This window comes from Callithrix jacchus, chromosome 22 (genome assembly GCF_049354715.1).
Source record: "Callithrix jacchus isolate 240 chromosome 22, calJac240_pri, whole genome shotgun sequence".
NCBI classification, from domain to species: Eukaryota; Metazoa; Chordata; class Mammalia; order Primates; family Cebidae; genus Callithrix; species Callithrix jacchus.
This window is the reverse complement of record NC_133523.1, coordinates 21,118,049-21,143,123: the sequence shown is the minus strand read 5'-3', so window position 1 is coordinate 21,143,123 and position 25,075 is coordinate 21,118,049. Positions and strand designations below refer to the sequence as shown.

At 39.0% G+C, this 25,075-nt stretch overlaps 1 protein-coding gene and 1 pseudogene across 7 annotated transcripts in view; one reads left to right on the top strand and one right to left on the bottom strand.

The window, feature by feature from the left end:
• Positions 1–25,075, bottom strand: part of LOC108590173 (uncharacterized) — a 63,275-nt gene that overhangs the window by 13,756 nt on the left and 24,444 nt on the right. For 4 of the 6 annotated variants that reach the window (XM_054249768.2, XM_035285608.3, XM_054249770.2 and 1 more), the window contains one exon: positions 13,689–16,440. In XM_054249768.2, coding sequence (XP_054105743.2) covers positions 15,404–16,440 — 1,037 coding nt within the window. In that variant the 3' untranslated portion in view covers positions 13,689–15,403. Of the gene's footprint in view, positions 1–4,837; positions 4,936–9,394; positions 9,516–11,366; positions 11,579–13,688; positions 16,441–20,661; positions 21,213–25,075 lie in introns of those variants that run through there. The other 2 variants (XR_013531348.1, XM_078362089.1) reach the window with 2 other exon arrangements.
• LOC118150189 (transcription factor BTF3 pseudogene) lies at positions 11,791–12,629 on the top strand (annotated as a pseudogene). The gene has a single exon (XR_013531349.1). The product of XR_013531349.1 is annotated as a transcription factor BTF3 pseudogene (transcript).

The following is a 25,075-nucleotide window of genomic DNA, read 5'->3' as shown; positions in this document are numbered from 1 at the left end:
TGACAAATTGACAGAAGTAGGCTTCAGAAGGTGGGTAATAACAAACTCCTCTGAGCTAAAGGAGCATGATCTAACCCAATGCAAGGAAGCTAAGAACCTCGATAAAAGGTGACAGAAACTGCTAATTAGAATAACCAGTTTAGACAGGAACATAAATGACCTGATGGAGCTGAAAAACAGCAGGAGAACTTTGTGAACCACACACAATTATCAATAGCCAAACCGATCAAGCCAAAGAACCAATATCAGAGACGGAAATCAACTTAATAGAAAAAGTTGTGAAGACAATATTAGAGAAAAAAGAATAAAAAAGAATGAACAGAGCCTCCAAGAAAGATGGGACTATGTGAGAGGAGCAAACCTATGACTGACTGGCATACCTGAAAGTGATGCAGAGAACGAAACCAAGCTGGAAAACACACTTTGAGGATATTATCTAGGAGAATGTCCCAAACCTAGCAAGACAGGCCAACATTCAAATTCAGGAAATATAGAGACCACCACTAAGATACTCCTCGAGAAGAGCAACCCCAAGACACATACTCATTAGATTCTCCAAGTTTGAAATAAAGAAAAAAATGTTACCTGCAGTCAGAGAGAAAGGTCTGATTATGTACAAAGGGAAGTCCGTCAGATTAACGGTGGATCTCTCTGCAGAAACAGTGTAAGCAAGAAGAGAGTAGGGGCCAATACTCAACATTCTTAAAGAAAATAATTTTCAACTCAGAATTTTATATACAGTCAAACTAAGCTTTATAAGTGAAAGAGAAATAAAATCCTTTACAGAAAAGCAAAGGCTGAGGGGTTTTGTCACCACCAGGCCTCCCTTACAAGAGCTCCTGAAGGAAGCACAAAATGTGGAAAAGAAAAACTGGTAGCAGCCACTGCAAAAACACATCGAAATATAAAGTCCTATGAAACTATGAAGAAACTGCATCAACTAATGTGCAACATTACCAGCTGGCATCATGATGACAGGATCCAATTCACACATAACAATATTACAATTACATGTAAATGGGCTAAAGCCCCAATTAAAAGACACAGATGGACAGATTGGATGAAGAGTCAAGACCCATCAGTATGCTGTATTCAGGAGACCCATCTTACGTGCAAAGACACACACAGGCCCAAAATAAAGGGATGCAGGAATATTTACCATGCAAATGGAAAGCAAAACAAATAAACAAGAACAAAAGGCAGGGTTTGCAATCCTAGTCTCTACTAAAACAGACTTTACATCAATAAAGATAAAAAAAGACAAAGAAGGGCATTACACAATGGTAATGGGAACAGTGCAACAAGAATCACTAATTATCCTAAATATATATGCACCCAGTACGGGAGCACCCAGATTTTTAAAACAAGTTTTTAGAGACCTACAAAGAGACTTAGACTCCCACATAATAATACTAGGAAACTTTAACACTCCATCTGTCAATATTAGACAGATCAATGAGACAGAAAACTAACAAGGATATTCAGGACTTGAACTCAGCTCTGGACTAAGCATACCTAATAGACATCTACAGAACTCCCCACCCCAAATCAACAGAATATACATTTTTTTCAGTGCTACATAGCACTTATTCTAAAATCAATCACATAATTGGAAGCAAAACACTCCTCAGGAAATGCAAAAGAACTGAAATCATAACAAACAATCTTTCAGACCACAGTGCAATCAAATTAGAACTCAGGATTAAGAAACTCACTCAAAACTGCACAACTACATGGAAACTGAACAATGTGCTCCTGAATGACTACTGGGTAAATAATGAAATAAAGGCAGAAATAAAGAAGGTATTTGAATCCAATGAGAACAGAGATAATGTGCCAGAATCTCTGGGACACAGCTGAAACAGCGTTAAGAGGGAAACTTACGACACCAAAGACCCACATCAGAAAGCTGAAAAGATTGATAATCAACAGCCTAACATCACAATTAAAAGAACTAGAGAAGTAAGACAAATACATTTAAAAGCTAGCAGAAGACAGGAAATAACTAAGATCAGAGTAGAAATAAAGGAGATAGAGACACAAAAATTCCTTCAACAAATTAATAAATCCAGGAGCTGTTTTTTGAAGAGATTAACAAAATACATAGACACTAGCTAGACTAATAAAGAAGAAAAGAGAAGAATCAAATAGACTTAATAAAAATAAGGGGATATCACCACTGATCTCACAGAAATACAAACTACCATCAAAGAACACTACAAACACCTCTATACAAATAAATTAGAAAACGTAGAAGAAACGGACAAATTTCTGGACACATACCCCCTCCCTAGACTAAACTAGGAAGAAGTCAAATCCCTGAATAGATCAATAACAAGTTCTGAAATTGAGGCAGTAATCGCCTACCAACCAGAAAAAGCCCAGGACCAGACATATTCACAACCGAATTTTACCAGAGGTACAAAGAGGAACTGGTATCATTCCTTCTGAAACTATTCCAAACAATAGAAAAAGAGGGACTCCTCCCTAACTCATTTTATGAGGTGAGCATCATCCTGATTCCAAAACTTGGTGGAGACACAACAAAAAAAGAAAATTTCAGGCCGATATTCCTGACGAACATCAATGCAAAAATCCTCAATAAAATACTGGCAAACTAATTCCAGGAGCACATCAAAAAGCTTATCCACCACGACCAAGTTGGCTTTATCCCTGGGATGCAAGGTTGGTTCAACATACACAAATCAATAAATGTAATCCATCATGTAAACAGAACCAATGACAAAACCACATGATTATCTCAAAAGATACAGAAAAATCCTTCGATAAAATTTAACATCCCTTCATGATAAAAACTCTGAATTAACTAGGTATTGATGGAACATATCTCAAAATAATAAGGGCTATTTATGATAAACCCATAACCAATATCATACTGAATGGGCAAAAGCTGGAAGCATTCCCTTTTAAAACTGGCACAAGACAAGGATGCCCTCTCTCACCACTATTATTCAACAAAGTATTGGAAGTTCTGGCCAAAGCAAGGAGGCAAGAGAAAGAAATAAAGGATATTTAAATAGAAAGAGAGGAAATCAAATTGTCTATTTGCAGATGACATGATTGTATATTTAGAAAAACCCATCGTCTCAGCCCAAAAACTGCTTAAGCTGATAAGCAACTTCAGCAAAGTCTCAAGATACAAAATCAATGTGTAAAAATTACAAGCATTTCTATACACAATAATAGACAAGCATAGGGCCAAATCACATGTGAACTCCCATCCAAAATTGCTACAAAGAGAATAAAATACCTAGGAATACAACTTACAATGGATGTGAAAGACTTCTTCAAGGAGAACTACAAACCACTGCTCAAGGAAGAGAGGACACAAACAAGTGGGAAAAAATTCCATGCTCATGGATCGGAAGAGTCAATATCATGAAATTGGCCATACTGCCCAAAGTACCCTTATAGATTCAATGCTACTCCCATCAAGCTACCATTGACTTTCTTTGCAGATTAGAAAAAACTACTTTAAATTTCATATGGAACCAAAAATGAACCCAGATAGCTAAGACAATCCTAAGCAAAAAAAACAAAGCTGGAGGCATCACGTTACCTGACTTCAAACTATACTACAAGACTACAGTAACCAAAACAGTATGGTATATATCTGGTCTAACCAGATATATAGACCAATGGAACAGAACAGAGCCTCAGAAATAATACCACACATCTACAACCAACTGATCTTCAACAAACCTGGCAAAAACAAGCAATGGGGAAATAATTTTCTATTTAAGAAATGGTGCTGGGAAAACTGGCTAGCCAGTATGTGGAAAACAAAAACGGAACCCCTTCCTTATACCAGACAAAAATTAACTCAAGATGAATTAAAGACTTAAATGTAAAACCTGGCCTAGACGGTGGCTCACGCCTGTAATCCTAGAATTTTGGGAGGCCGAGGCAGGTGGATCACTGAGGTCACAAGTTTGAGACCAGACTGACCAACCCAGAGAAACCCCATCTCTACTAAAAATACAAAATTAGGCCAGGCACAGTGGCTCACGCCTATAATCCCAGCACTTTGGTAGGCTGAGGCGGGTGGATCACGAGGTCAAGAGATCGAGACCATCCTGGTCAACATGGTGAAATCCTGTCTCTACTAAAAATACAAAAATTAGCTGGGCATGGTGGTGCACGCCAGTAGTCCCAGCTATTAGAGAGGCTGAGGCAGGAGAATTGCTTGTACCCAGAAGGCGGAGGTTGCGGTGAACCGAGATCGTGCCATTGCTCTCCAGTCTGGGTAACAAGAGCAAAACTCCGTCTCAACAACAAAACAAAAAAAAATTAGCTCGGTGTGGTGGCACATGCCTGTAATCCCAACTACTTGTGAGGCTGAGACAGGAGAATAGCTTGAACCCAGGAAGCAGAGGTTGTAGTGAGCTGAAATTTTGCCACTGCACTCCTTCCTGGGTGACAAAAGTGAAACTTGCAAAAAAAAAACAAAAAGTAATGTATTTGGTTACTGTAGACTTCTAGTATGAAAAAGAAAAAAGTAGTAAAACCCAAAACCGTAAAAACCCTAGAAGAAAACCTAGGCAATACCATTCAGGGCACCTTCATGGGCAAAGAATTCATGACTAACACAGCAAAAGCAATTACAACAAAAGCCAAAATTGACAAATGGGAGCTAATCAAACTAAAGAGCTTCTGCACAGCAAAAGGAACTATCATTAGCCCAGCATGATGGCCCATGCCTACAATCCCAGCACTTTGTGAGGCTGAGACAGGAGTTTGAGACCAGCCTGATCAACATGGAGAAACCCATCTCTACTAAAAATACCAAAAATTAGCTGGGCGTGGTAGTACATACCTGTAATCCCAGCTACTCAGGAGACTGAGGCAGGAGAATCGCTTGAACCCAGGAAGCGGAGGTTGCAGTGAGCTGAGATCGGGCCATTGCACTCCAGCCTGGTCAACAAGAGCAAAACTTGATCAAAAAAAGGAAAGAAAAGAAGAGAGAAAGCTACCCATCTGACAAAGGTCTAATATCCATAATATACAAGAAACTTAAATGAATGTACAAGACAAAAACAACCCCATCAAAAAGTGGGCGAAGGATATGAACAGACACTTCTCAAAAGAAGACATTTGGTCGGGTGTGGTGGCTCACACCTGTAATCCCAGCACTTTGGGAGGCCGAGGCTGGTGGATCACAAGGTCAAGAGATCGAGACCATCCTGGTCAACATGGTGAAACCCCATCTCTACTCAAAATAAAAAAAAATTAGCTGGTCATGGTGGCATGCGCCTGTAGTCCCAGCTACTCGGGAGACTGAGGCAGGAGAATTGCCTAAACCCAGGAGGCGGAGGTTGTGGTGAGCCGAGATCGCGCCATTGCACTCCAGCCTGGGTAACAAGAGCAAAACTCCATCTCAAAAAAAAAAAAAAAGAAAAGAAAACATTTATACAGCCAACAATCATGAAAAGAAACTCATCATCACTGGTTGTTAGAGAAATGCAAATCAAAACTGCAAGATACCATGTCATACCAGTTAGAATGACAATTATTAAAAAGTCAGGAAACGACAGATGCTGATGAGGCTGTGGAGAAATAGGAATGCTTTTACACTGTTGGTGGGAGTATAAATTAGTTCAACCATTGTGGAACACGGTGTGGTGATTACTCGAGGATCTAGTACCAGAAACACCATTTGACCCAGGAATTTTATTACTGGGTATGCACCCAAAAGATTATAAATCATTCTACTATACATGCACATGTATGTTCATTGCAGCACTATTTACAATAGCAAAGACTTGGAACCAACCCAAATGCCCATCAATGATAGACTGGGTAAAGAAAATGTGGCACAGCATGGAGTACTAGGCAGCCATAAAAAAGAATGAGTTCATGTCCTTTGCAGGGACATGGATGAAACTGAAAGCCACCATTCTCAGCAAACTAACACAGGAACATAAAACCAAACACTGCATGTTCTCACTCATAAGTGGGAAGTGAACAATGAGAACACATGGACAGACAGAGGGGAACATCACAAACCAGACCTCTCAGGGGGTTGGGAGCAAGGGAGGGAGAGCATTAGGACAAATACCTAACTCATTTGGGGCTTAAAACCCAGATGATGTGTTGCTGGATGCAGCAAACTACCATGGCACAAGTATACCTACATAACAAACCTGCACATTCTGTACAACTGAAAGTAAAATAAAAATTTAAATTTAAATTTTAAAAAGTGAAAAATAAAACCATCAATAACAACATGATTTGAACCCTGTCGAAGGCCAATTTTATGCAAAAGCCCACTAATGGACATTGTTTCTATGTATAAAAACTTGTGCATACATTGAGGATATTTTGCAGAAACAAAAATCCTTACAAAACTCTGTTAATTCCAATATTACAGTTTGAAATTGGCCTGGGCTGACAATAACTTAAACAAGATTTCTAAACTTAGTACTAAAATAATAGAAGTAATCTTATATGAATTATTAATTTTAAAAAACGGAAGCAAAGATTATTATAAAGACAGTACCATGTATCCTACTTAATAGAATATTTCTATTTGTGTCTTTCTTTCTTTTTTTTTTTGAAACAGAGTCTCACTCTATCACCCAGTCTGGAGTGGAGTGTTGCGATCTCACCGCAACCTCTGCCTCCCAGGTTCAAGAGAGTCTCCTGTCTCAGCCTTCCAAGTAAGTGGGACTATATGTGTATGCCACCATGCCTCCCTACAGAGTGTGTGTGTGTGTGTGTGTGTGTGTGTGTGTGTGTGTGTGTATTTTTAGTAGAGACGAGGTTTCACCATGTTAGAAAATTTTCAATTACTTCGAAATTTTCTTTAATTCGAAAATTGTCAAAGCTGTCTACACTCAAAGAAAAAAACAGAATAGTCTTCAGATTCTCTATCCAAGGCTTCTTTGAAGAGCTCAACAATAGGATCTGTGTTGCTTTTCATTTATATAGCAAAGATGGAAGCAAAAAAAATGGCAAAAAGAATATTAAAATATTAAAAAGAATCAGAAAACTTTCCAGAAATAATTTGGGTTTTTCCCTACCCAAAGCCACATCTTACCTGATTAAACTAGTATTTTCTTTATGTTTGTGTATGACTAAGTTCTTATAGCCTTAGGACCCTTTTAAATTGCATTCAGGAAATAAAGTTCAGGCTTAGAGGCAGGGCACTGTGGCTTACACCTGTAATCCCAGGACTCTGGGAGGCGGGGGCGGGCAGATCACTTGAGGTCAGGTGTTCAAGTCCATCCTGGCCAACATGGTGAAATCCCATTTCTACTAAAATTACAAAAAATAGCTTGGTGTAGTGGCTCACACCTGTAGTCTCAGCTACTTGGGAGGCTGAGGCAAGAGAATGGCTTGAACCTGGGAGGCAGAGGTTGCAGTAAGCTAAGATGGCGCCAGTGCACCATTTTGATTGAGAAATATTTAATACTCTAGGTAAAGATAACTGAGATACTGTAAAATTCAGTAAATACATTTATTGTCTTCCAGTGTGTTCATAGCATTTATAATTGGATGTCCAGAATAATATTTGTAGAAAATAAGCCTAAATTTACTTAGAAATGTATATAGAAATTTATGGCATTATGCTAAACAGGTATATTCAGGATAAATGTATTACAAAGTTCTTTCGGGGTCTGGTGACTCACACCTGTAATCCTAGCACTTTGGGAGGCTGAGGTGGGTGGATCACTTGAGGTCAGGAGTTGGAGGCCACTCTGGCCAACATGGTGAAATGCAATCTCTACTAAAAATACAAAAATTAGCTGGGTGTGATAGCACACGTGTGTAACCCCAGCTACTCAGGAGGCTGGGGCAGGAGAATCACTTGAATCCAGGAGAGAAAGGCTGCAGTGAGCTGAGGTGCCGAGACGGTGTCACTGCACTCCAGCCTGGGCGACAAGAGCAAGTGTTCAGACTCTTCATAATATTAAACCATTATTTACCTACATCACTAAATGAGCAAGGCATTTGACTTTGTATTTTTAGTGAAGATGGGATTTCACCATGTTGGCCAGGCTGGTCTTCAACTCCTGACACAGGTGATTGACCCACCTTAGCCTCCCAAAGTGCTGGGATTACAGGCGTGAGCCACAGCACCTGGCCATCTTGATTTTTAATGTTCAAAATAATATAATACTTTAAAAGACAGACTTTAAAGCAACTGTTTAGAGTAAAATTCTAAGTGCCTAACTGATTACCTTTATTAGAAAAAAGGTATTTAAATATATTTTTTACACTACATTTAAATTTATCAAATGAACATACTTGGCCATGAGAAATGTATTAACTAAGTAGATAAGGGAACAATTTGCCTAATTTAAGACTGGCAAGTGCTCAACATTTAGGTGCTCATTTATCTAGTGTTACTGGCATGTTAAAGAGCAGTACTTGTGGCCAGGCACAGTGGCTCACGCCTATAATCTCAGCACTTTGGGAGGCTGAGGTGGGTGGATCATGAGGGTTAAGAGATAGAGACCATCCTGGTCAACATGGTGAAACCCCGTCTCTACTAAAAAATAGAAAAATTAGCTGGGCATGGTAGAGTCCCAGCTACTCGGGAGGCTGAGGCAGAGCTGCTTGAACCCAGGAGGCGGAGGTTGCGGTGAGCCGAGATCGCGCCATTGCACTCCAGCCTGGGTAACAAGAGCGAAGGTCTGTCTCAAAAAAAAAAAAAAAGAGCAGTACTCAATGAAAAATCTTTCCATCATATTTATATTCATCCTCTATGTGAATATGTGGGAATTTGCAAGGATAGTGTTGAAAGCATTCAATTTCCATTACAGCCCCAGAATGACTAGTTAGAACGAACATGGATTGCAAACCACTGATGTGGCCACCTTGTTTTCAGGCTTTTTGTTGATTATGATGTAACAGAATCAACAAATAAAAGCTAATAAACTTCCCGTACACTCCCTATATGCTGGGCACTCTTCTGGCATCTTTATTTGCATTAATTGCGTCAACTTTACAGACCCCTGGAATTCGGGCACTATTATCCTCACCGTACAGCTGGAGAGTGAAGCACAGACGAGTCGTGAAACTGTATTCAGGTCATGCAGCCCATGAGCGGCAGAACTGAGATGCAACCAGGAACCACCTGATACTGAGTTTCAATCTTAACCACAATCCACAACACCCTTGCACCCAATTTTTGTTTTCATTCCTGAGCCCACATTTTGGCATCGAATTTTCTAATCTAGTAGAAATAAAGAGTATCTTAAAACTCACTTTTTGGCTGGGAGCAGTGGCTCACGCCTGTAATCTCAGCACTTCGGGAGGTCAAGGTGGGTGGATCACCTGAGCTCGCGAGCTGGAGACCAGCCTGACCAACATGGAGAAACCTGTCTCTACTAAAAATACAAAATTAACCAGTCGTGGTGGCACGTGCCTGTAATCCCAGCTACTCAGGAGGCTGAGGCAGAAGAATCACTTGAACCCAGGAGGCAGGGGTTGCGGTGACCCGAGGTTGTGCCATTGCACTCCAGCCTGCACAAGAGCGAAAACTCCATCTAAAAAAAAACAGAAAACGAACAAACAAAAACAAAACAAAACACTTTTTAAACTTTTATATACTACGTAGACATTGATTTTTGGTTTAAAGTACTCATTACTAAGCTTAACACAAATATTTTGGTAAACACATTCTAACGATACCCGTCTCATGACATTATAGAACTCTGGATTTTACTTTGAAAATATATTAAATTTTTATATTAAAAGCCAGGATGAGCCTATAATAACACAGAAAATTTCTGTCTGTATGTACATCACAATCTATTGAGTGGTCTACAGTTGCTGAAAGTTTCCAAAAATCTAATATAAAACTACTCTTCCTCATTGAATATAGAATATTGTTTGCTCAGTGACAAGAGTGAAATAGATTGGAATTACTAATCAGTCACTTACCAATGACCAAGGAGGTGGCTACAGTTAGATGACTAAGAGCAAAAACCGTAGACTGAATTTCACCCACTCAAAAAATTATGTAAAACGAGATATTTCTCCAAATTGTTATATCAATATGGAAAATAAGTATTACTCCGACTTTAAAATCCACAGAGGTCATTTTATTGTTTTGCAACTCTAACTCACAACTACAAAACAGAAAATTCTGCATAGAAATATAACTTGTGCTCTAAGTATACTACGCTAAAATTAAAACATCTTCAGCTGGGCACCCTGGCTCACACCTGTAATCCCAGCACTTTGGGAGGGCGAGGCGGGCAGATCATAAGATCAGGAGTTTAAGATCAGCCTGGCTAGCACGGTAAAACCCCGTCTTTACTAAAAAATACAAAAAATTAGCTGGGTATGGTGGTGCACTCCTGTGATCCCAGCTACTTGGGAGACTGAGGCAGAATTGCTTGAACCCAGGAGGCGGAAAAGCACTGCAGTGAGCCAAGCTCGTGCCACTGCACTCCAGTCTGGACGACAGAGTAAGACTCCCTCTAAAAAAAAAATCTTCAATTACTATAACTCTTAAAAATCTGTTTTCAGAGGCTGGGTGTGGTGGCTCACGCCTATAATCCCAGCACTTTGGGAGGCCGAGGACGGTGGATCACAAGGTCAAGAGATCGAGACCGTCCTGGTCAACATGGTGAAACCTTGTCTCTACTAAAAATAAAAAAATTAGCTGGGCATGGTGGTGCGTGCCTGTAATCCCAGCTACTCAGGAGGCTGAGGCAGGAGAATTGCCTGAACCCAGGAGGCGGAGGTTGCAGTGAGCCGAGATCGCGCCGTTGCACTCCAGCCTGGGTAACAAGAGCGAAAACTCCGTCTCAAAAAAAAAAAAAAAAAATCGAGATCATCCTGGCAAACATGGTGAAACCCAATCTCTAATAAAATACAAAAATCAGCTGGGCATGTTGGCGGATGTCTGTAGTCCCAGCTACTCCGGAGGCTGAGGCAGAATTGCTTGAACCCGGGAGGCGGAGGTTGTAGTGAGGTGAGATCGTGCCACTGCACTCTAACCTGGCAACAAAGCGAGATTCCGTCTCAAAAAGTTTTTTAAAATCACTTTTCAAACATGGTTTCTGGCCAGGTGCAGTGGCTCATGCCTGTAATCCCAGCACTTTCAGAGGACAAGGTGGGCAGATCACTTGAGGTATTGAGTTCAAGAATAGCCTGGCCAACATGGTGAAACCCTGTCTCTACTAAAAATACAAAAATTAGCTGAACATGGTGGCACACACCTGTAATCCCAGCTACTCGGGAGGCCAGGACAGAAGTGCTAAACCTGGGAGGTGGAGGTTACAGTGAGCCAAGAAAAAAAAAATAAAAAAAGAGTCTCTAACAAATTATTTAGCACACTTTGTGTTAGAATCAAATAGATTTTTCTGGAGAGGTGCAGTGACTCACACCTGTAATCTCAGCACTTTGGGAGGCTGAGGAGGGCATATCACCTGAGGTCAGCAAGACCAGCCTGGCCAACATGATGAAACCTCATCTCTACTAAAAATACTGAAATTAACTGAGCGTGGTGGCAGGTTCCTGTATCCAGCTGCACAGGAGGCTGAGGTAACGCAGGAGGTGGAAGTCGCAGTGAGCCAAGATCACGTCATCGCATGCCAGCCTGGGTGACAAGAGTGAGACTCCATCACAAAAAAATTTTTTTTTTCTTTTACAAAGAAACAATGTTAAGTGATGGGTTCTCTCACCCATGAAAAATGTATGCTTCTTATTTATCAATCTGAAAGTTATAATGATAAGCGAATTCTCTAGTTAAAACAACTTTTTTCAGTTCATTAAAAAATAACTTTCTCGATCTTGCGTCCCCGCCTGTGTGCGCCTAATTTCAGCTGGTCCACCCGAGGCCCCCTGAGCACCAACCCTAGTCCCCCTCGCGACCTCTTATCCGCTCCGACAAGATGAAAGAAACAATCATGAACCAGGAAAAACTCGCCAAACTGCAGGCACAAGTGCGCATTGGTGGGAAAGGAACTGCTCGCAAAAAGAAGGTGGTTCATAGAACAGCTACAGCAGATGATAAAAAACTTCAGTTCTCCTTAAAGAAGTTAGGGGTGAACAATATCTCTGGTATTGAAGAGATGAATATGTTTACAAACCCAGGAACAGTGATCCACTTTAACAACCCTAAAGTTCAGGCATCTCTGGCAGCGAACACTTTCACCATTACAGGCCATGCTGAGACAAAGCAGCTGACAGAAATGCTACCCAGCATCTTAAACCAGCTTGGGGCAGACAGTCTGACCAGTTTAAGGAGACTGGCTGAAGCTCTGCCCAAACAATCTGTGGATGGAAAAGCACCGCTTGCTACTGGAGAGGAGGATGATGATGAAGTTCCAGATCTTGTGGAGAATTTTGATGAGGCTTCCAAGAATGAGGCAAACTGAATTGAGTCAACTCCTGAAGATAAAACTTGAAGAAGTTACTGGGAGCTGCTATTTTATATTATGACTGCTTTTTAAGAAATTTTTGTTTATGGATCTGATAAAATCTAGATCTCTAATATTTTTAAGCCCAAGCCCCTTGGACACTGCAGCTCTTTTCAGTTTTTTGCTTATACACAATTCATTCTTTGCAGCTAATTAAGCCGAAGAAGCCTGGGAATCAAGTTTGAAACCAAGGTTAATAAAGTTCTTTGCCTAGTAAAAAAAAAAAAAAAAAAACTTTCTCATTAAAACCTATAAAATACCATGTGAAATGCCATGGCATAAAGACACCAGGGAGAAAACTGTTGCCATAACACAGTAAAAGAAGGAAGCTGTAATGTATATAATATAACCTCTATGATAAGACATATAGTAAGCCAAACAAAACAGGATAATTAGAAAACAAAAGCCAAAGTTCTCTTTAAATTCAGGAAGAGTCAGCTTGGCAGCCTAGACAAAAATGCCTTCTCCACATGAAAAATCAGTGTTATTTCTTCACCAATGATATTTTTAGCTCTGATTTGAAGTTACAAACTAACTCCAGCAGGAATATTTATGGCTTATGATGGATCATCTGTGACACAGGAAGTGCTTTCATATTTGTGTGCTACATTTATAGATTTACATCCTCATGACTTATGACGTCTCCCTAGTGCTTACCTCAGCAAATCGGATCAATAGATTTACTTGCCGCTAATAAAAAGTGAAAGAAACAGTAACAAAAAAAAGTAGGCTTATATAAGGTTCTCCAACGAATAAAACAAAATGCAATGTTCTAACTAAATATGCAAACTAATACCCTAATTTTGGAATTATATCTAAAAATTATTTTGTGTGCATGATTCAATTTTATAAAAATTATTATAATCTCTGACCAGCTCCCATAATGAATACTCCATAAACTACACAACAAAAAATATGTAAAACACACAATAAAATTATGGGCCTAGCCTGAGTACCAGGTACCATAAGCCCTAAAATTTTACACTAATACATTCCATACAGAGAGTACAGATTTGCTTTCAGCATTTTTGAGTTCTTTTTGTTTTCTAGTAAATTACCCACCTTATTAAAATGATTCCTTCTGTTCCAATAGTGCTCTTTTCTTCAGAAAACAGATAGATTCACATCAAGACACTTATAACCGTGTAATTTTCTTACATCTAAAATTTATCTTTGGAACAATACACGTGTATATTTAACTCTATGTAAATCAAAACTAAAAGTCTGTGTGTGTTTGCATGCAGAGGCCAGTTCAAAAAATATATATGTTACAAATATCTGAAAATGTTTAAGAGTCAGAAATGAGTTGATTTTATTTCTACTTATACATAATTTTTATGACCATAAAAATAATCATGTAGTCAATAACAATTTTATTGTACATTTTAAAATAACTAAAAGTATATAATAGAGTGGTTTGTAATATAAAACATAAATGTTACAAGTGATGGTTACATAATTTACCCTGATCTAATTATATATTATATGCCTGTATAAAAATGCCAGATTTGCATAAATATAAATACATATTATGTTTACCCAAAATATAAGAAAAATAAATTTAAATAACTAAAAAAGATAAATATTTAAACTATGGAAACAATATTAACTTATCTGCTGGTTAAAACTACTGGCAAAAGAGATTACTTGAGATGCTATTCCACTATGTTACCAAATAATATACTGCTACCACCATTTACCTACACCCATGAGTAAGGTGTGATAGGTTAAAGTTAGTAGCATAATGCTTCATTAAACACACAATAGTCTTAACATGGTAAAAAATATATATTAAAATTAAATTTACACATAATCTAAAAATTTGGGAGGATGAGGTGGGCAGATCTCTTGAGGTGAGGAGGTTGAGACCAAGCTGGACCACATGGTGAATCCTCGTTTCTACTAAAAATATAAAAATTAGCTGGGCATGGTGGCACTCACCTGTAATCCCAGTTACTCAGGAGGCTGAGGCAGAATCGCCTGAACCAGGAAGGTGGAAGTTGCAAGTGAGCCAAGATTTTGCCATTTGCACCCCAGCCTGGCGACATAGCGATACTGTCTCAGAATAAATAAATAAAATACACACACACAAAATTGCCAGGCATGCTGGTATATGCATGTACTCCCAGCTACTCGGGAGGCTGTGACAGAACTGCTTGAACCCAAAAGTGCAAGTTGAAAGCGAGCTGAGATCACGCCACTGCACCCCAACCTGGGTAACAAAGTGAGACTCTTTCTCAAAAAAAGAAAAAAAAGTACACTTTGAATGTAATTATAACTTTGCAAAATATGTTGTTCTTTTTGAAGTTACATACAAATAATTTATCTGACAACTTTAGTTTTATTTTCTATACTGAGCACTTTTAGTGTAATGTCTGAACGGTTTATTAGTTATTTGTACCTTACATTGTTATTTACAGACTCAATTTTGAATGAAATATTTTTTTCGTGCTTACTGCATATGCAAAAATATATCTTAGAAATATATCCAGTGTTTTCTAAGCTATAGTTTGTGGGGAAAAAATGTTTTTCCAAATTTTTACATTTGCTGGATTTTTCTTCAATATAAATTTTTGGATGTTGAACAAAGTTTGTACAACTGGTTCAGGGTTTTCCTTTAGTACAAAATGTGTACAATAACATCTATGATACAAGTAAAGGCACTACAACCCTCTTATATTGTAATGCTTTTCCTCGGAATACATAGTTTCCCTTTACTCTTAAGGCTTATATTTTCTACAAGATTGTTTTTTCTTTTTTTAGAGACAGGGTTTCACCATGTTGGTCAGGCTGGTCTCAAACTCCTGACCTCAGGTGATCCACCAGCCTCAGCCTCCCAAAGTGCTGGGATTACAAACGTGAGCCACTATGCCCAGCCTCTACAAGAATGTTTGACAGTGATTGCCTTTACAGTGCTCTTAGTAAGTATCAACTCTCTGTTGTTAGGAAGTGAGCAGATATTAATGGCTTTTCCACAATTTTTAAAATTTATACACGTTTTTTCAAGTATTAATGGTTTTCTGAACAATAAGGTGTGAGCATTGGTTAGCAGTTCTGCCACATTCTTCACATTTGTAAGGTTTCTCTCTATTATGAACTTCCTTATGTTTAGTAAGCCTTGAAGACCAGGTAAAAGCTTTGCCACATTCTTCACAGCTGTAGGGCTTCTCTCCGGTATGAATTTTCTTATGTCGAGTGAGTCTTGAGAACCGGTGAAAAGCTTTGCCACACTCTTCACATTTGTAGGGCTTCTCTCCAGTATGAATTCTCTTATGTTTATTAAGAGTTGAAGACCAGTTAAAGGCTTTGCCACATTCTTCACATTTGTAGGGTTTCTCTCCAGTATGAATTCTCTTATGGCTAGTAAGGTGTGAGGACCAGTTAAAGGCTTTGCCACATTCTTTACATTTGTAGGGTTTGTCTTCAGTATGAATTATCTTATGTTTAGTAAAGGTTGAGGATATGCTAAAGGTTTTGCCACATTCATTACATTTATAGGGTTTCTCTCCGGTATGAATTCTCTTATGGGTAGTAAGGGTTGAGTAGTGGTTAAATGCTTTGCCACATTCTTTACATTTGTAGGGTCTCTCTCCAGTGTGAATTCTCTTATGGTTAGTAATGGTTGAGGACTGATTACAGGCATTGCCAAATTCTTTACATCTGTAAGTATTCTCTCTAACATGAATTACCTTATGTTGAGTCAGTTGTGAAAGCCTGCAAAATAATTTGCCACATTTTTTACATTGGGAAGGTTTCTTTCCAGTATGTCCTATCTTATATCTACCTGAATTTAAAAATGTATAAAGAAGTTGTACATAAATATCACATTGATACATTTTGTTCTGGGTTGGTGTCAAACATTGGTTAGGAGCAGTGTAACGTCCTTTGTGTAGCTGCCCATTACCTACAGTTTCACAGCCTTTTCTTAACTGTAAATTCTCATGTCCACATTTATCATATCTCCTCAGTGTCACTTTCTGGAAAGAATCTTTTATGTCTTGCTCTGGCAAAAGGTCTTCAGCAAAATGAGAACATGTAACTAAACAAAAAATTAGAACAACAAATTACTTCACTTACTAGTCTCAGATATATATACTTTACAAATGTAACCTCTAAAATTATATAAACTACATGAGCAACACGGCACAGCAAAATACCAGACTCTAATTTCTTCATAAACATCTATAAATGTAACAAAGACATACTGACCAAAATATATTTGCGGATAATGTATAAATAAGTGTGTGCAGTGCCACAGCTGAATACAATGCAAAGAGTCACACAGAATGAAAAAAAAAATGTTCTGTTACACCCACCCAACACAGATTATGATAGACCATATTTACCTAATGCCCTCTATTTACATCAATATTATATTAGCATACGCCTGTTCCCCAGTAAAACATAGTGCCTCTAGAAGTAAACTGCCAACTCCTGGTTTTGTTTTTAAAAGACAAGAAATAAATTGGCACATACATCTTTATTTCTGGCTTCTAGGGATATTACCAGAGGCTGGTTTTAGTTTCCCATGACATAAAATGCTGAAAGAAATAGTGGCATACATTGCAATGACAATTTGAGTCTGCTGAGACCAAACAGCGGAGAGACTGCAGTACCACAGATAGGGAACAGGTGTAGAAAGTGACCACTGACTATTAAGATGAAACATGAATACACTTCTCTTCTTTTTTTTTTTTTTTAAAGTAAGACGGGGTTTCACCATGTTGGTCAGGCTGGTCTTGAACTCCCAACCTCAGGTGATCCGCCTGCCTTGGCCTCCAAAGTGCTTGGATTACAGGCGTGACCCATCATGCCCAGCCAAATACACTTCTTTAACTAAAAAATAAAAACAAAGTTTCAGATAAGACACATGCTAACAACATATTTGAGAGACTGCCAGAATCTCTAACCAAGACAATTGATTTCAGACTATGCAGAACAGAGCTGCATTATCAAGATTGTGAGAGAGCTTTTTTAAATGTCTAAATCTCAATCGAAGATTGCAACATGGAAAATATTAGGTCACCATGGCCCCATCAAAAAATTTCTAAAATTTTTAGAAAGCAAAACCATTAAAAAATAGAGATAAGCCGGGTGTGTGGTTCACACCTGTAATCCCAGCACTTTGGGAGGCCAAGGCAGGTGGATCACCTAAGGTCTGGAGTTCGAGACCAGCCTGACGAACATGGTGAAATCCCGTCTCTACTAAAAATACAAAAAATTAGCTGGGTGTGGTGCTGCATGTCTGTAATCCCAGCTACTTGGGAGGCTAAGGCAGGAGAATCACTTGAACCCAGGAGGTGGAGGTTGCAGTGAGCCGAGATTGCATCATTGCACTCCAGCCTGGGCAACAAGAGCAAAAACTCCACCTAAAAAATATAGATTGATAGATTAATTTTTAATATTTAAGAAAAGTACGGGCGTGGTGGCTCATGTCTGTAATCCCAGCACTTTGAGAGGCCGAGGCAGGTGGATCACTGAGGTCAGGAGTTTGAAACCAGCCCGTCCAACATGGCAAAACCCCAGCTCTACTAAAAATACAAAATTAGCCGGGCATGGTGGTGCATTCCTGTAATCCCAGCTACTCAGGAGGCTGAGGCAGGAGAATCGCTTGAACCTGGGAGGCAGAGGTTGTAGTGAGCCAATTTCATGCCACTGCACTCCAGCCTGGGCAACAAGAACAAAACTCCATCTCAAAAAAAAAAAAAAAATTAAGATAAATCAAATAACACTAAGTGAGTAAAATAGGAACATAATCTACGATTGAAAATCAGAGAAAGGAGGATAACAAAAATACTAACATTGTTACAGAAACAAAAATTGTAGAGATAAAAATATAACTGAAAAATTATAAAAGTAAAAAAATATAAAAATGAAGTTCAGCAAACTAGGATATACACAGAAGATATTTATAACAAAAACATATATAGCACAATTGTAAAAGTCACAGACAAGAGAATCTTAGAAGCTGCAAGACAAAAGTGATGTGTCATTTACAAGCATAGTCTTATATAATAACCAGTGAATCTGTCGGCAAGAACATTTCAGGTTAGAAGTAAACTGTGTGATAGTCTCAAAATCCTGAAGAAAAACAGCTGTCAAGTGAATATAATAGTCAGCAAAACTGTCCTACCAAATAAAAAGTAAAACCCATTCCAAAATAACCAAATGCTGAGAAAGCATACTGGCACTGTGTGTACCCTACCTATCTCCTATATATCAAAGATACTGATATATAGTATCTTTGCTGAAAATAACACGATGCAAGAAAACAACACATAATTATGTAAAAATACATAACTTTCTGGGAATGATGTGCACATACACAAAAATAAAATTGCTTAGAATTATCACAACGGTGGAGAAAGCATTTTTAATTATTATCTAAAAGTTGAAAGATAAAGGCATAAAAATTATTATAGAAATCTGTTAATGAATATACAACATAAAAAGATACAATTAGCAACATGAATAACAAATCTGAGGGCAGATGTAATGAGGAAGAATTTTTGTATGCAATTGAAGTTAATGTTTTACCACATTTAAATATACTCTTTTGGCCAGGCGCAGTGGCTCATGTCTGTAATCCCAACACTTTGGGAGGCCAAGGCGGGAGGATTAGCTTAGGTCTAAATCCGAGACCAGCCTGGCTGACATGGTGAAACCCTGTCTCTACTAAAAATAGGAAAATTAGCCGGGTGTGGTGGTGGGCAACTGGAATCCCAGCTACTCAAGAGGCGGAGGCAGTAGACTCACTTGAACCTGCAAGGTAGAGGTTGCAGTGAGTAGAGATCGTGCCACTGCACTCTAGTCTAGGCAACAAAGAGCAAAACTCTATCTAAAAAAATATATATACACATACACACACACGCTTTTACTGTTGAGAAATTTTTAATACTGAAGGTACCACAACAAACACATCTGTACAGACAGACACACACACACACACACAAAAAGTGAAAGCATATCAATACAAAAATTTCAAACACACAAAGCAAAACAGAAAGAGAAAATGGACAAAGATATAAAAATGAAATAATAAAACAACAGTTTTTCTTTCAGCAAATTATCTAACTATATATAAATTTAACTTTCCCATCAAGAGACATACTTTCAATAAAGGGATTTATAATAAAAATTTAAAAAATCAAGATCCAACTTGCCTTTCTACAAGAGTCAGTGAAGATCTAACGATAAAAGAAGACTGAGAGTGGCAAAATGGAAATAGAAATTTCATGGAAATATTAGCCAAGTGAGAGAAGTCAAAATAATATCACACAAGATACTGTCATATTTTATAAAATATACTTAAAGTTTATTTCAAAAACTGTCATATTTTATAAGATGTACTTTAAGTAGAAACTCCAAAGAGACTAAGAACAACATTAAACAATTACAGATTCATTCACTGGGAACCTATGACAAATTTGCATGTGTAAACGTGAAAGGAGATGGAGTCTCACTCTGTTGACCAGGCTGGAGTGCAGTGGTGTGATCTCTGCTCACTGCAACCTCTACCTCCCAGGTTCAAGCAATTCTCCTGTCTCAGCTGCCCAAGTAGCTGGGAGTAGAATGCCACCATGCCCGCCTAATTTTTTTTTAAATTTTAGTAGAGACAGGGTTTCACTGTGTTGCCAAGGCAATCCACCTGTCTTGGCCTCCCAAAGTGCTGGGATTACAGGCATGAGCCACAATGCCCAGCCATAGGGTTCCCAATATGTAAAGCAAATACTGACAGAATTCAAGAAACACACAGAAAGCAGTATAATTATAGTAGGATATTTCAGTACCCACTTCCTGTAATAATAGTAAGACAAGACAGAACATTAATAAGGGAAGAGAGGAATTGAAGGTATATAAAACTGTTATTCCTAACAGAGTTATAGAGAATACCCCTAAACATCATCAGGACACACACCCTTCTCAAATGCTCATTCAAATTTTTCTTGCTAGATCACCTGTTAGGCCAAAAAAGAAGTCTTAACAAATTTTTTAAAACTGAAATATTATGGATTACTTTCTATGACCAAAATTGAATGAGAGTATATAGCAATAATAGAAAAAACTGAAACATTCACAAATATATAGAAATTAGGTTGCAATAGGCCAGGCGCGGTGACTCAAGCCTGTAATCCCAGCACTTTGGGAGGCCGAGGCGGGTGGATCACGAGGTCAAGAGATCGAGACCATCCTGGTCAACATGGTGAAACCCCGTCTCTACTAAAAATACAAAAAATTAGCTGGGCATAGTGGCGCGTACCTGTAATTTCAGCTACTCAGGAGGCTGAGGCAGGAGAATTGCCTGAACCCAGGAGGCGGAGGTTGCGGTGAGCCGAGATTGCGCCATTGCACTCCAGCCTGGGTAACAAGAAAACTCCGTCTCAAAAAAAACAAACAAAAAAAAAAGACCAGTGATAATTTAATAATGCCACCAATTCTGGCTTAGTTTTGTGAACTGTGTGGCAAGAGAGTTTCACACCTCACTAGGTGCAGAGAGCCCAGGCCTTATGTTAAAGGCATGCACTTGAAAAGCAAACCTTAATCTGCTAAGATAGCAACTTCTGCATGCTGAGGACCCGGCAGCAAGCACTGTATGCTAATCTTGAATGATCCCCTTGGATTATTTTTTTGGTTTAAATCAAGCCTGAGGCTGGTGAACAGTAGCTACACACCCATATCGTGTGTTCTGTGAATGCTAGCTCTCTTGAATTTGGATATTGGTTATTTTTTATAGAGTGTAAACCAAGTTTTATATTCTACAATGCAAAAAGGTTGTTTCTAAATAAAACCGTTTACATTAAAAAAAAAAAAAACTTAAAAATAAAATTTCAATTTTAAAATGCTGCATTCTGTTAATCTTGCTTCCTACTCTGAGAAGGGCATAAAATATCTGCTGCTTGTTTGTGACACAGTGCCACTCTGTCACCCAGGATGGAGGGCAGTGGCACCACCATGGCTTCATGCAGCCTCAACCTCCCCAGGGTTAGATGATTCTCCCACCTCAGCCTCTCAAGTAGCTGAAATCACAGGTGTGTGCCAGCACACCCGGCTCATTTTTGTATTTTCAGTACAGATGGGTCTTCCACGTTTCCCAGTCTGGCTCAAACTCCTGGGCTCAAGTGATTCTCCTGTGTTGGCTTTCCAAAGTGTAAGGATACAGGCATGAGCCATCACTCCTGGACTTCCTTAGTACATCTGATCTCACTACATTCTGGCACTAAGGCCTCACATCAAAAAGTTAGGAAGAGCTCAAGTTAACAACCTAACATCACAGCTAAAAGGCTTAGAGAACCAAGAACAGAAAAAACCAAAGCCAGCAGAAGACAAGAAATAACCAAAATCAGGGCTGCACTAAACAAGTGACGTGAAAACACATTCAAAAGACCAACAAATCCAGGACCCGGTTTTCTGAAAAATGAAATAAAATAAAATAACTAAAAAGACCACTAGCTGGACTAATAAAGAAGAAAAGGGAGAAGATTCAAATAAACAGAATCAGAAACAATAAGGGGGTATCACTGATCCCAGACAAATACAGACAACTATCAGAGAATATTATGAACTCAATGCACATCAACTAGAAAATCTAGAAGAAAGCAATAAATTCCTGGAAGCTTACACCCTGTTAAGTAAGACTGAACCAGAGGGCCGGGCGCGGTGGTTCACGCCTGTAATCCCAGCATTTGGGAGGCCGAGGCGGGTGGATCACGAGGTCAAGAAATCGAGACCATCCTGGTCAACATGGTGAAAACCCGTCTCTACTAAAAATACAAAAAATTAGCTGGGCATGGTGGCACGTGCCTGTAATCCCAGCTACTCGGGAGGCTGAGGCAGGAGAATTGCCTGAACCCAGGAGGCAGAGGTTGCAGTGAGCTGAGATCGCGCCACTGCACTCCAGCCTGGGTAACAAGAGCGAAACTCCGTCTCGGGGGGGGAAAAAAAGACTGAACCAGGAAGAAACTGAATCCCTGAACAGAACAATAATAAGTTCTGAAATCGGGGCAGTAATAAATAGCCTGCCAATCAATAAAAGGCTATTTATTACTTTTTATAAATAGTAAAAAGTATTCGCAGCTGAATTCTCCCAAAGAGCTGGTATTGTTCCTACTGAAACTATTCCAAAAAATTGAAGAGAAGGGACTCCCTAAACTCATACTATCAGGCCAGAACCATCTTGACATAAAAACCTGAAAAAGTCACAACAAAAAAGAAAGCTTCATGTCAATATCCTTGATGAACATTGATGCAAAAATCTTCCAACAAAATACTAGCAAAGCAAATTCAGCAGCAAATCAAAAAACTTATCCACGATGCTCAGGTGGGCTTCATCTCAGGGATGCAAGTCTGGGTCAAAATACCCAAATTAATAACTACAATTCATTACAGAAACAGAAAAAAAAAAACCTCAATAGGAGCCATTTATGACAAACCCAGCATTATACTGAATGGGAAAAAGCTGGAAGCAGTCTCCTTGAAAATAGGAATGAGACAAAAATGTCGTCTCTAATCTCTCCTATTCAACTGGAAGTTCTGGTCTGGGTAATCAGGCAACAGAAAGAAAGAAAGGGCATCCAAATAGGAAGAGAGGAAATCAAACTATCCCTGTTTGCAGGTTACATGATCCTATATCTAGAAAACCCCATAGTCTCAGCCCAAAAGCTCCTTAGGCTGACAAACAACTTCGGCAAAATCTCAGAATGCAAAATCAATGTGAAAAATTACTAGCATTCCTATACTCAAACAACAGTCAAGACGAGAGCCAACTCATGAACAAACTCACATTCACAAGTGTCACAAAAAGAATAAAATACCCAGGAATACAGATAACTACCAGGGAGGCAGAAGATCTCAGGAACTACAAATCGCTGCTCAAAGAAATCAGAAATGACACAAACAAACATATTCCATGCTCATGAATAGAAAGAATCAATATCATTAAAATGGCCATATTGCCCAAAGCAATTTATATATTCAACGCTATTCCCAAAAACAACCACTGACATTCTCATAGAATTTAAAAGAATTATTTTAAAATTTATATAAAACCAAAAGAGCCTGAATAGCCAAGGTAATCCTAATCAAAAATAACAAAGCTAGAGGCATCATGCTACTCAATTCCCAGCTATACTACAAGGCTATGATAACCAAAACAGCATGGTACTGGTACAAGAACAGAAAAATAGATCAGTGGAACAGAACAGAGGGCTAGAAATCAACCTGCACACCTACAACCATCTGACCTTTGACAAAGCTGGCAAAAAGAAGCAATGGGGAAAGAATTTTCAGTAAATTTTGCTGGGAGAACTGGCTAGTCATAAGCAAAAAATTGAACCTGGACCCCTTCCTTATACCCTATACAAACATTTACTCAAGATGGATTAAAGACTTAAATGTAAAACCCAAAACTTATAAAAACCCTGAAAGACAACCTAGGCAATATCATTCAGGACATAGGCAAAGGCAAAACTTCATGACGAAGATGCCAAAGCAATTGCAACAAAAGCAAAAATTGACAAATGCGATTTAATTAAGTTAAAGAGCTTCCGGCTGGGTGTGGTGGCGCAAGCCTGTAATCCCAACACTTTGGGAGGCTGAGGTGGGTGGATCATCTGAGGTCAAAAGTTTAAGACCAGCCTGGCCATCATGGTGAAACCTCATCTCTACTAACTATAAAATATTAGCCAGATGTGGTGGCATACACCTGTAATCCCAGTTACTCTGGAAGCTGAGGCAGGAGAATTGCTTGAACACGGGAGACAAAGGTTGCAGTGAGCTTATCGCACCACTGCACTCCAGCCTGGGAGAGACAGTGTCTGTCTCCAGTCAATCCATCAATATATGAAGAGTATCTACTGGTCTACTGGACAAGTGGAAGATTATGTTTTATAAACAAAACCATCTTTGAAAATACTGGTTGATTCCTCTTTAAAAGGTACAAACATAGCAGGGCCTAGTGATGCATCCCTGGAATCCCATCTACTCAGGAAGCTGAGGCAGAAGAATCGCTTGAACCCAGGAGATGGAGGTTGTAGTGAGCGGAGATGACGCCACTCACTCCACTCCAGCCTGGGCTACAGAGCAAGACTGTCTCAAAATATAGTTCTTTTAAAAAACTTTTAAGTTCAAGAATCCAAGTGCAGGTTTGTGACATAGGTAAACTGTGTCACGGAGATTTCCTGTATAGATTATTTACTAACCCAGGTACTGAGCCTAGTACCCGTTCGTTATTTTTTCTGATCCTCTTTCTCTTCTCACCTTCCACTTTTTGAAAGACCCCAGTGTGTGTTGCTTCCTTCCCTGTGTCTGTGTGTTCTCATTATTTACCTCTCAATCATAAGGGAGAAAATGTGGCATTTGGTTTTGTTCCTGTGTTAGTTTGCTAAGGATAATGGCCTCCAGCTCTCCAGCTCCATCCACACCCCTGCAAAGGGCATGGTCTCATTTTTCTTATAGCTGCGTAGCATTTTTATTTTTATTTTACGAGACAGAGTTTTGCTCTTGTTGCCCAGGCTGGAATGCAATGGTGCATTCTCTGTTCACTGCAGCCTCCGCCTCCCACGTTCAAGCAATTCTCCTGCCTCAACCTCCCAAGCAGCTGGGATTACAGGCATTCATTGGCCAACACACTCGGCTAATTTTTTTTTTTGTATTTTTAGTAGAGACGGGGATTTCAC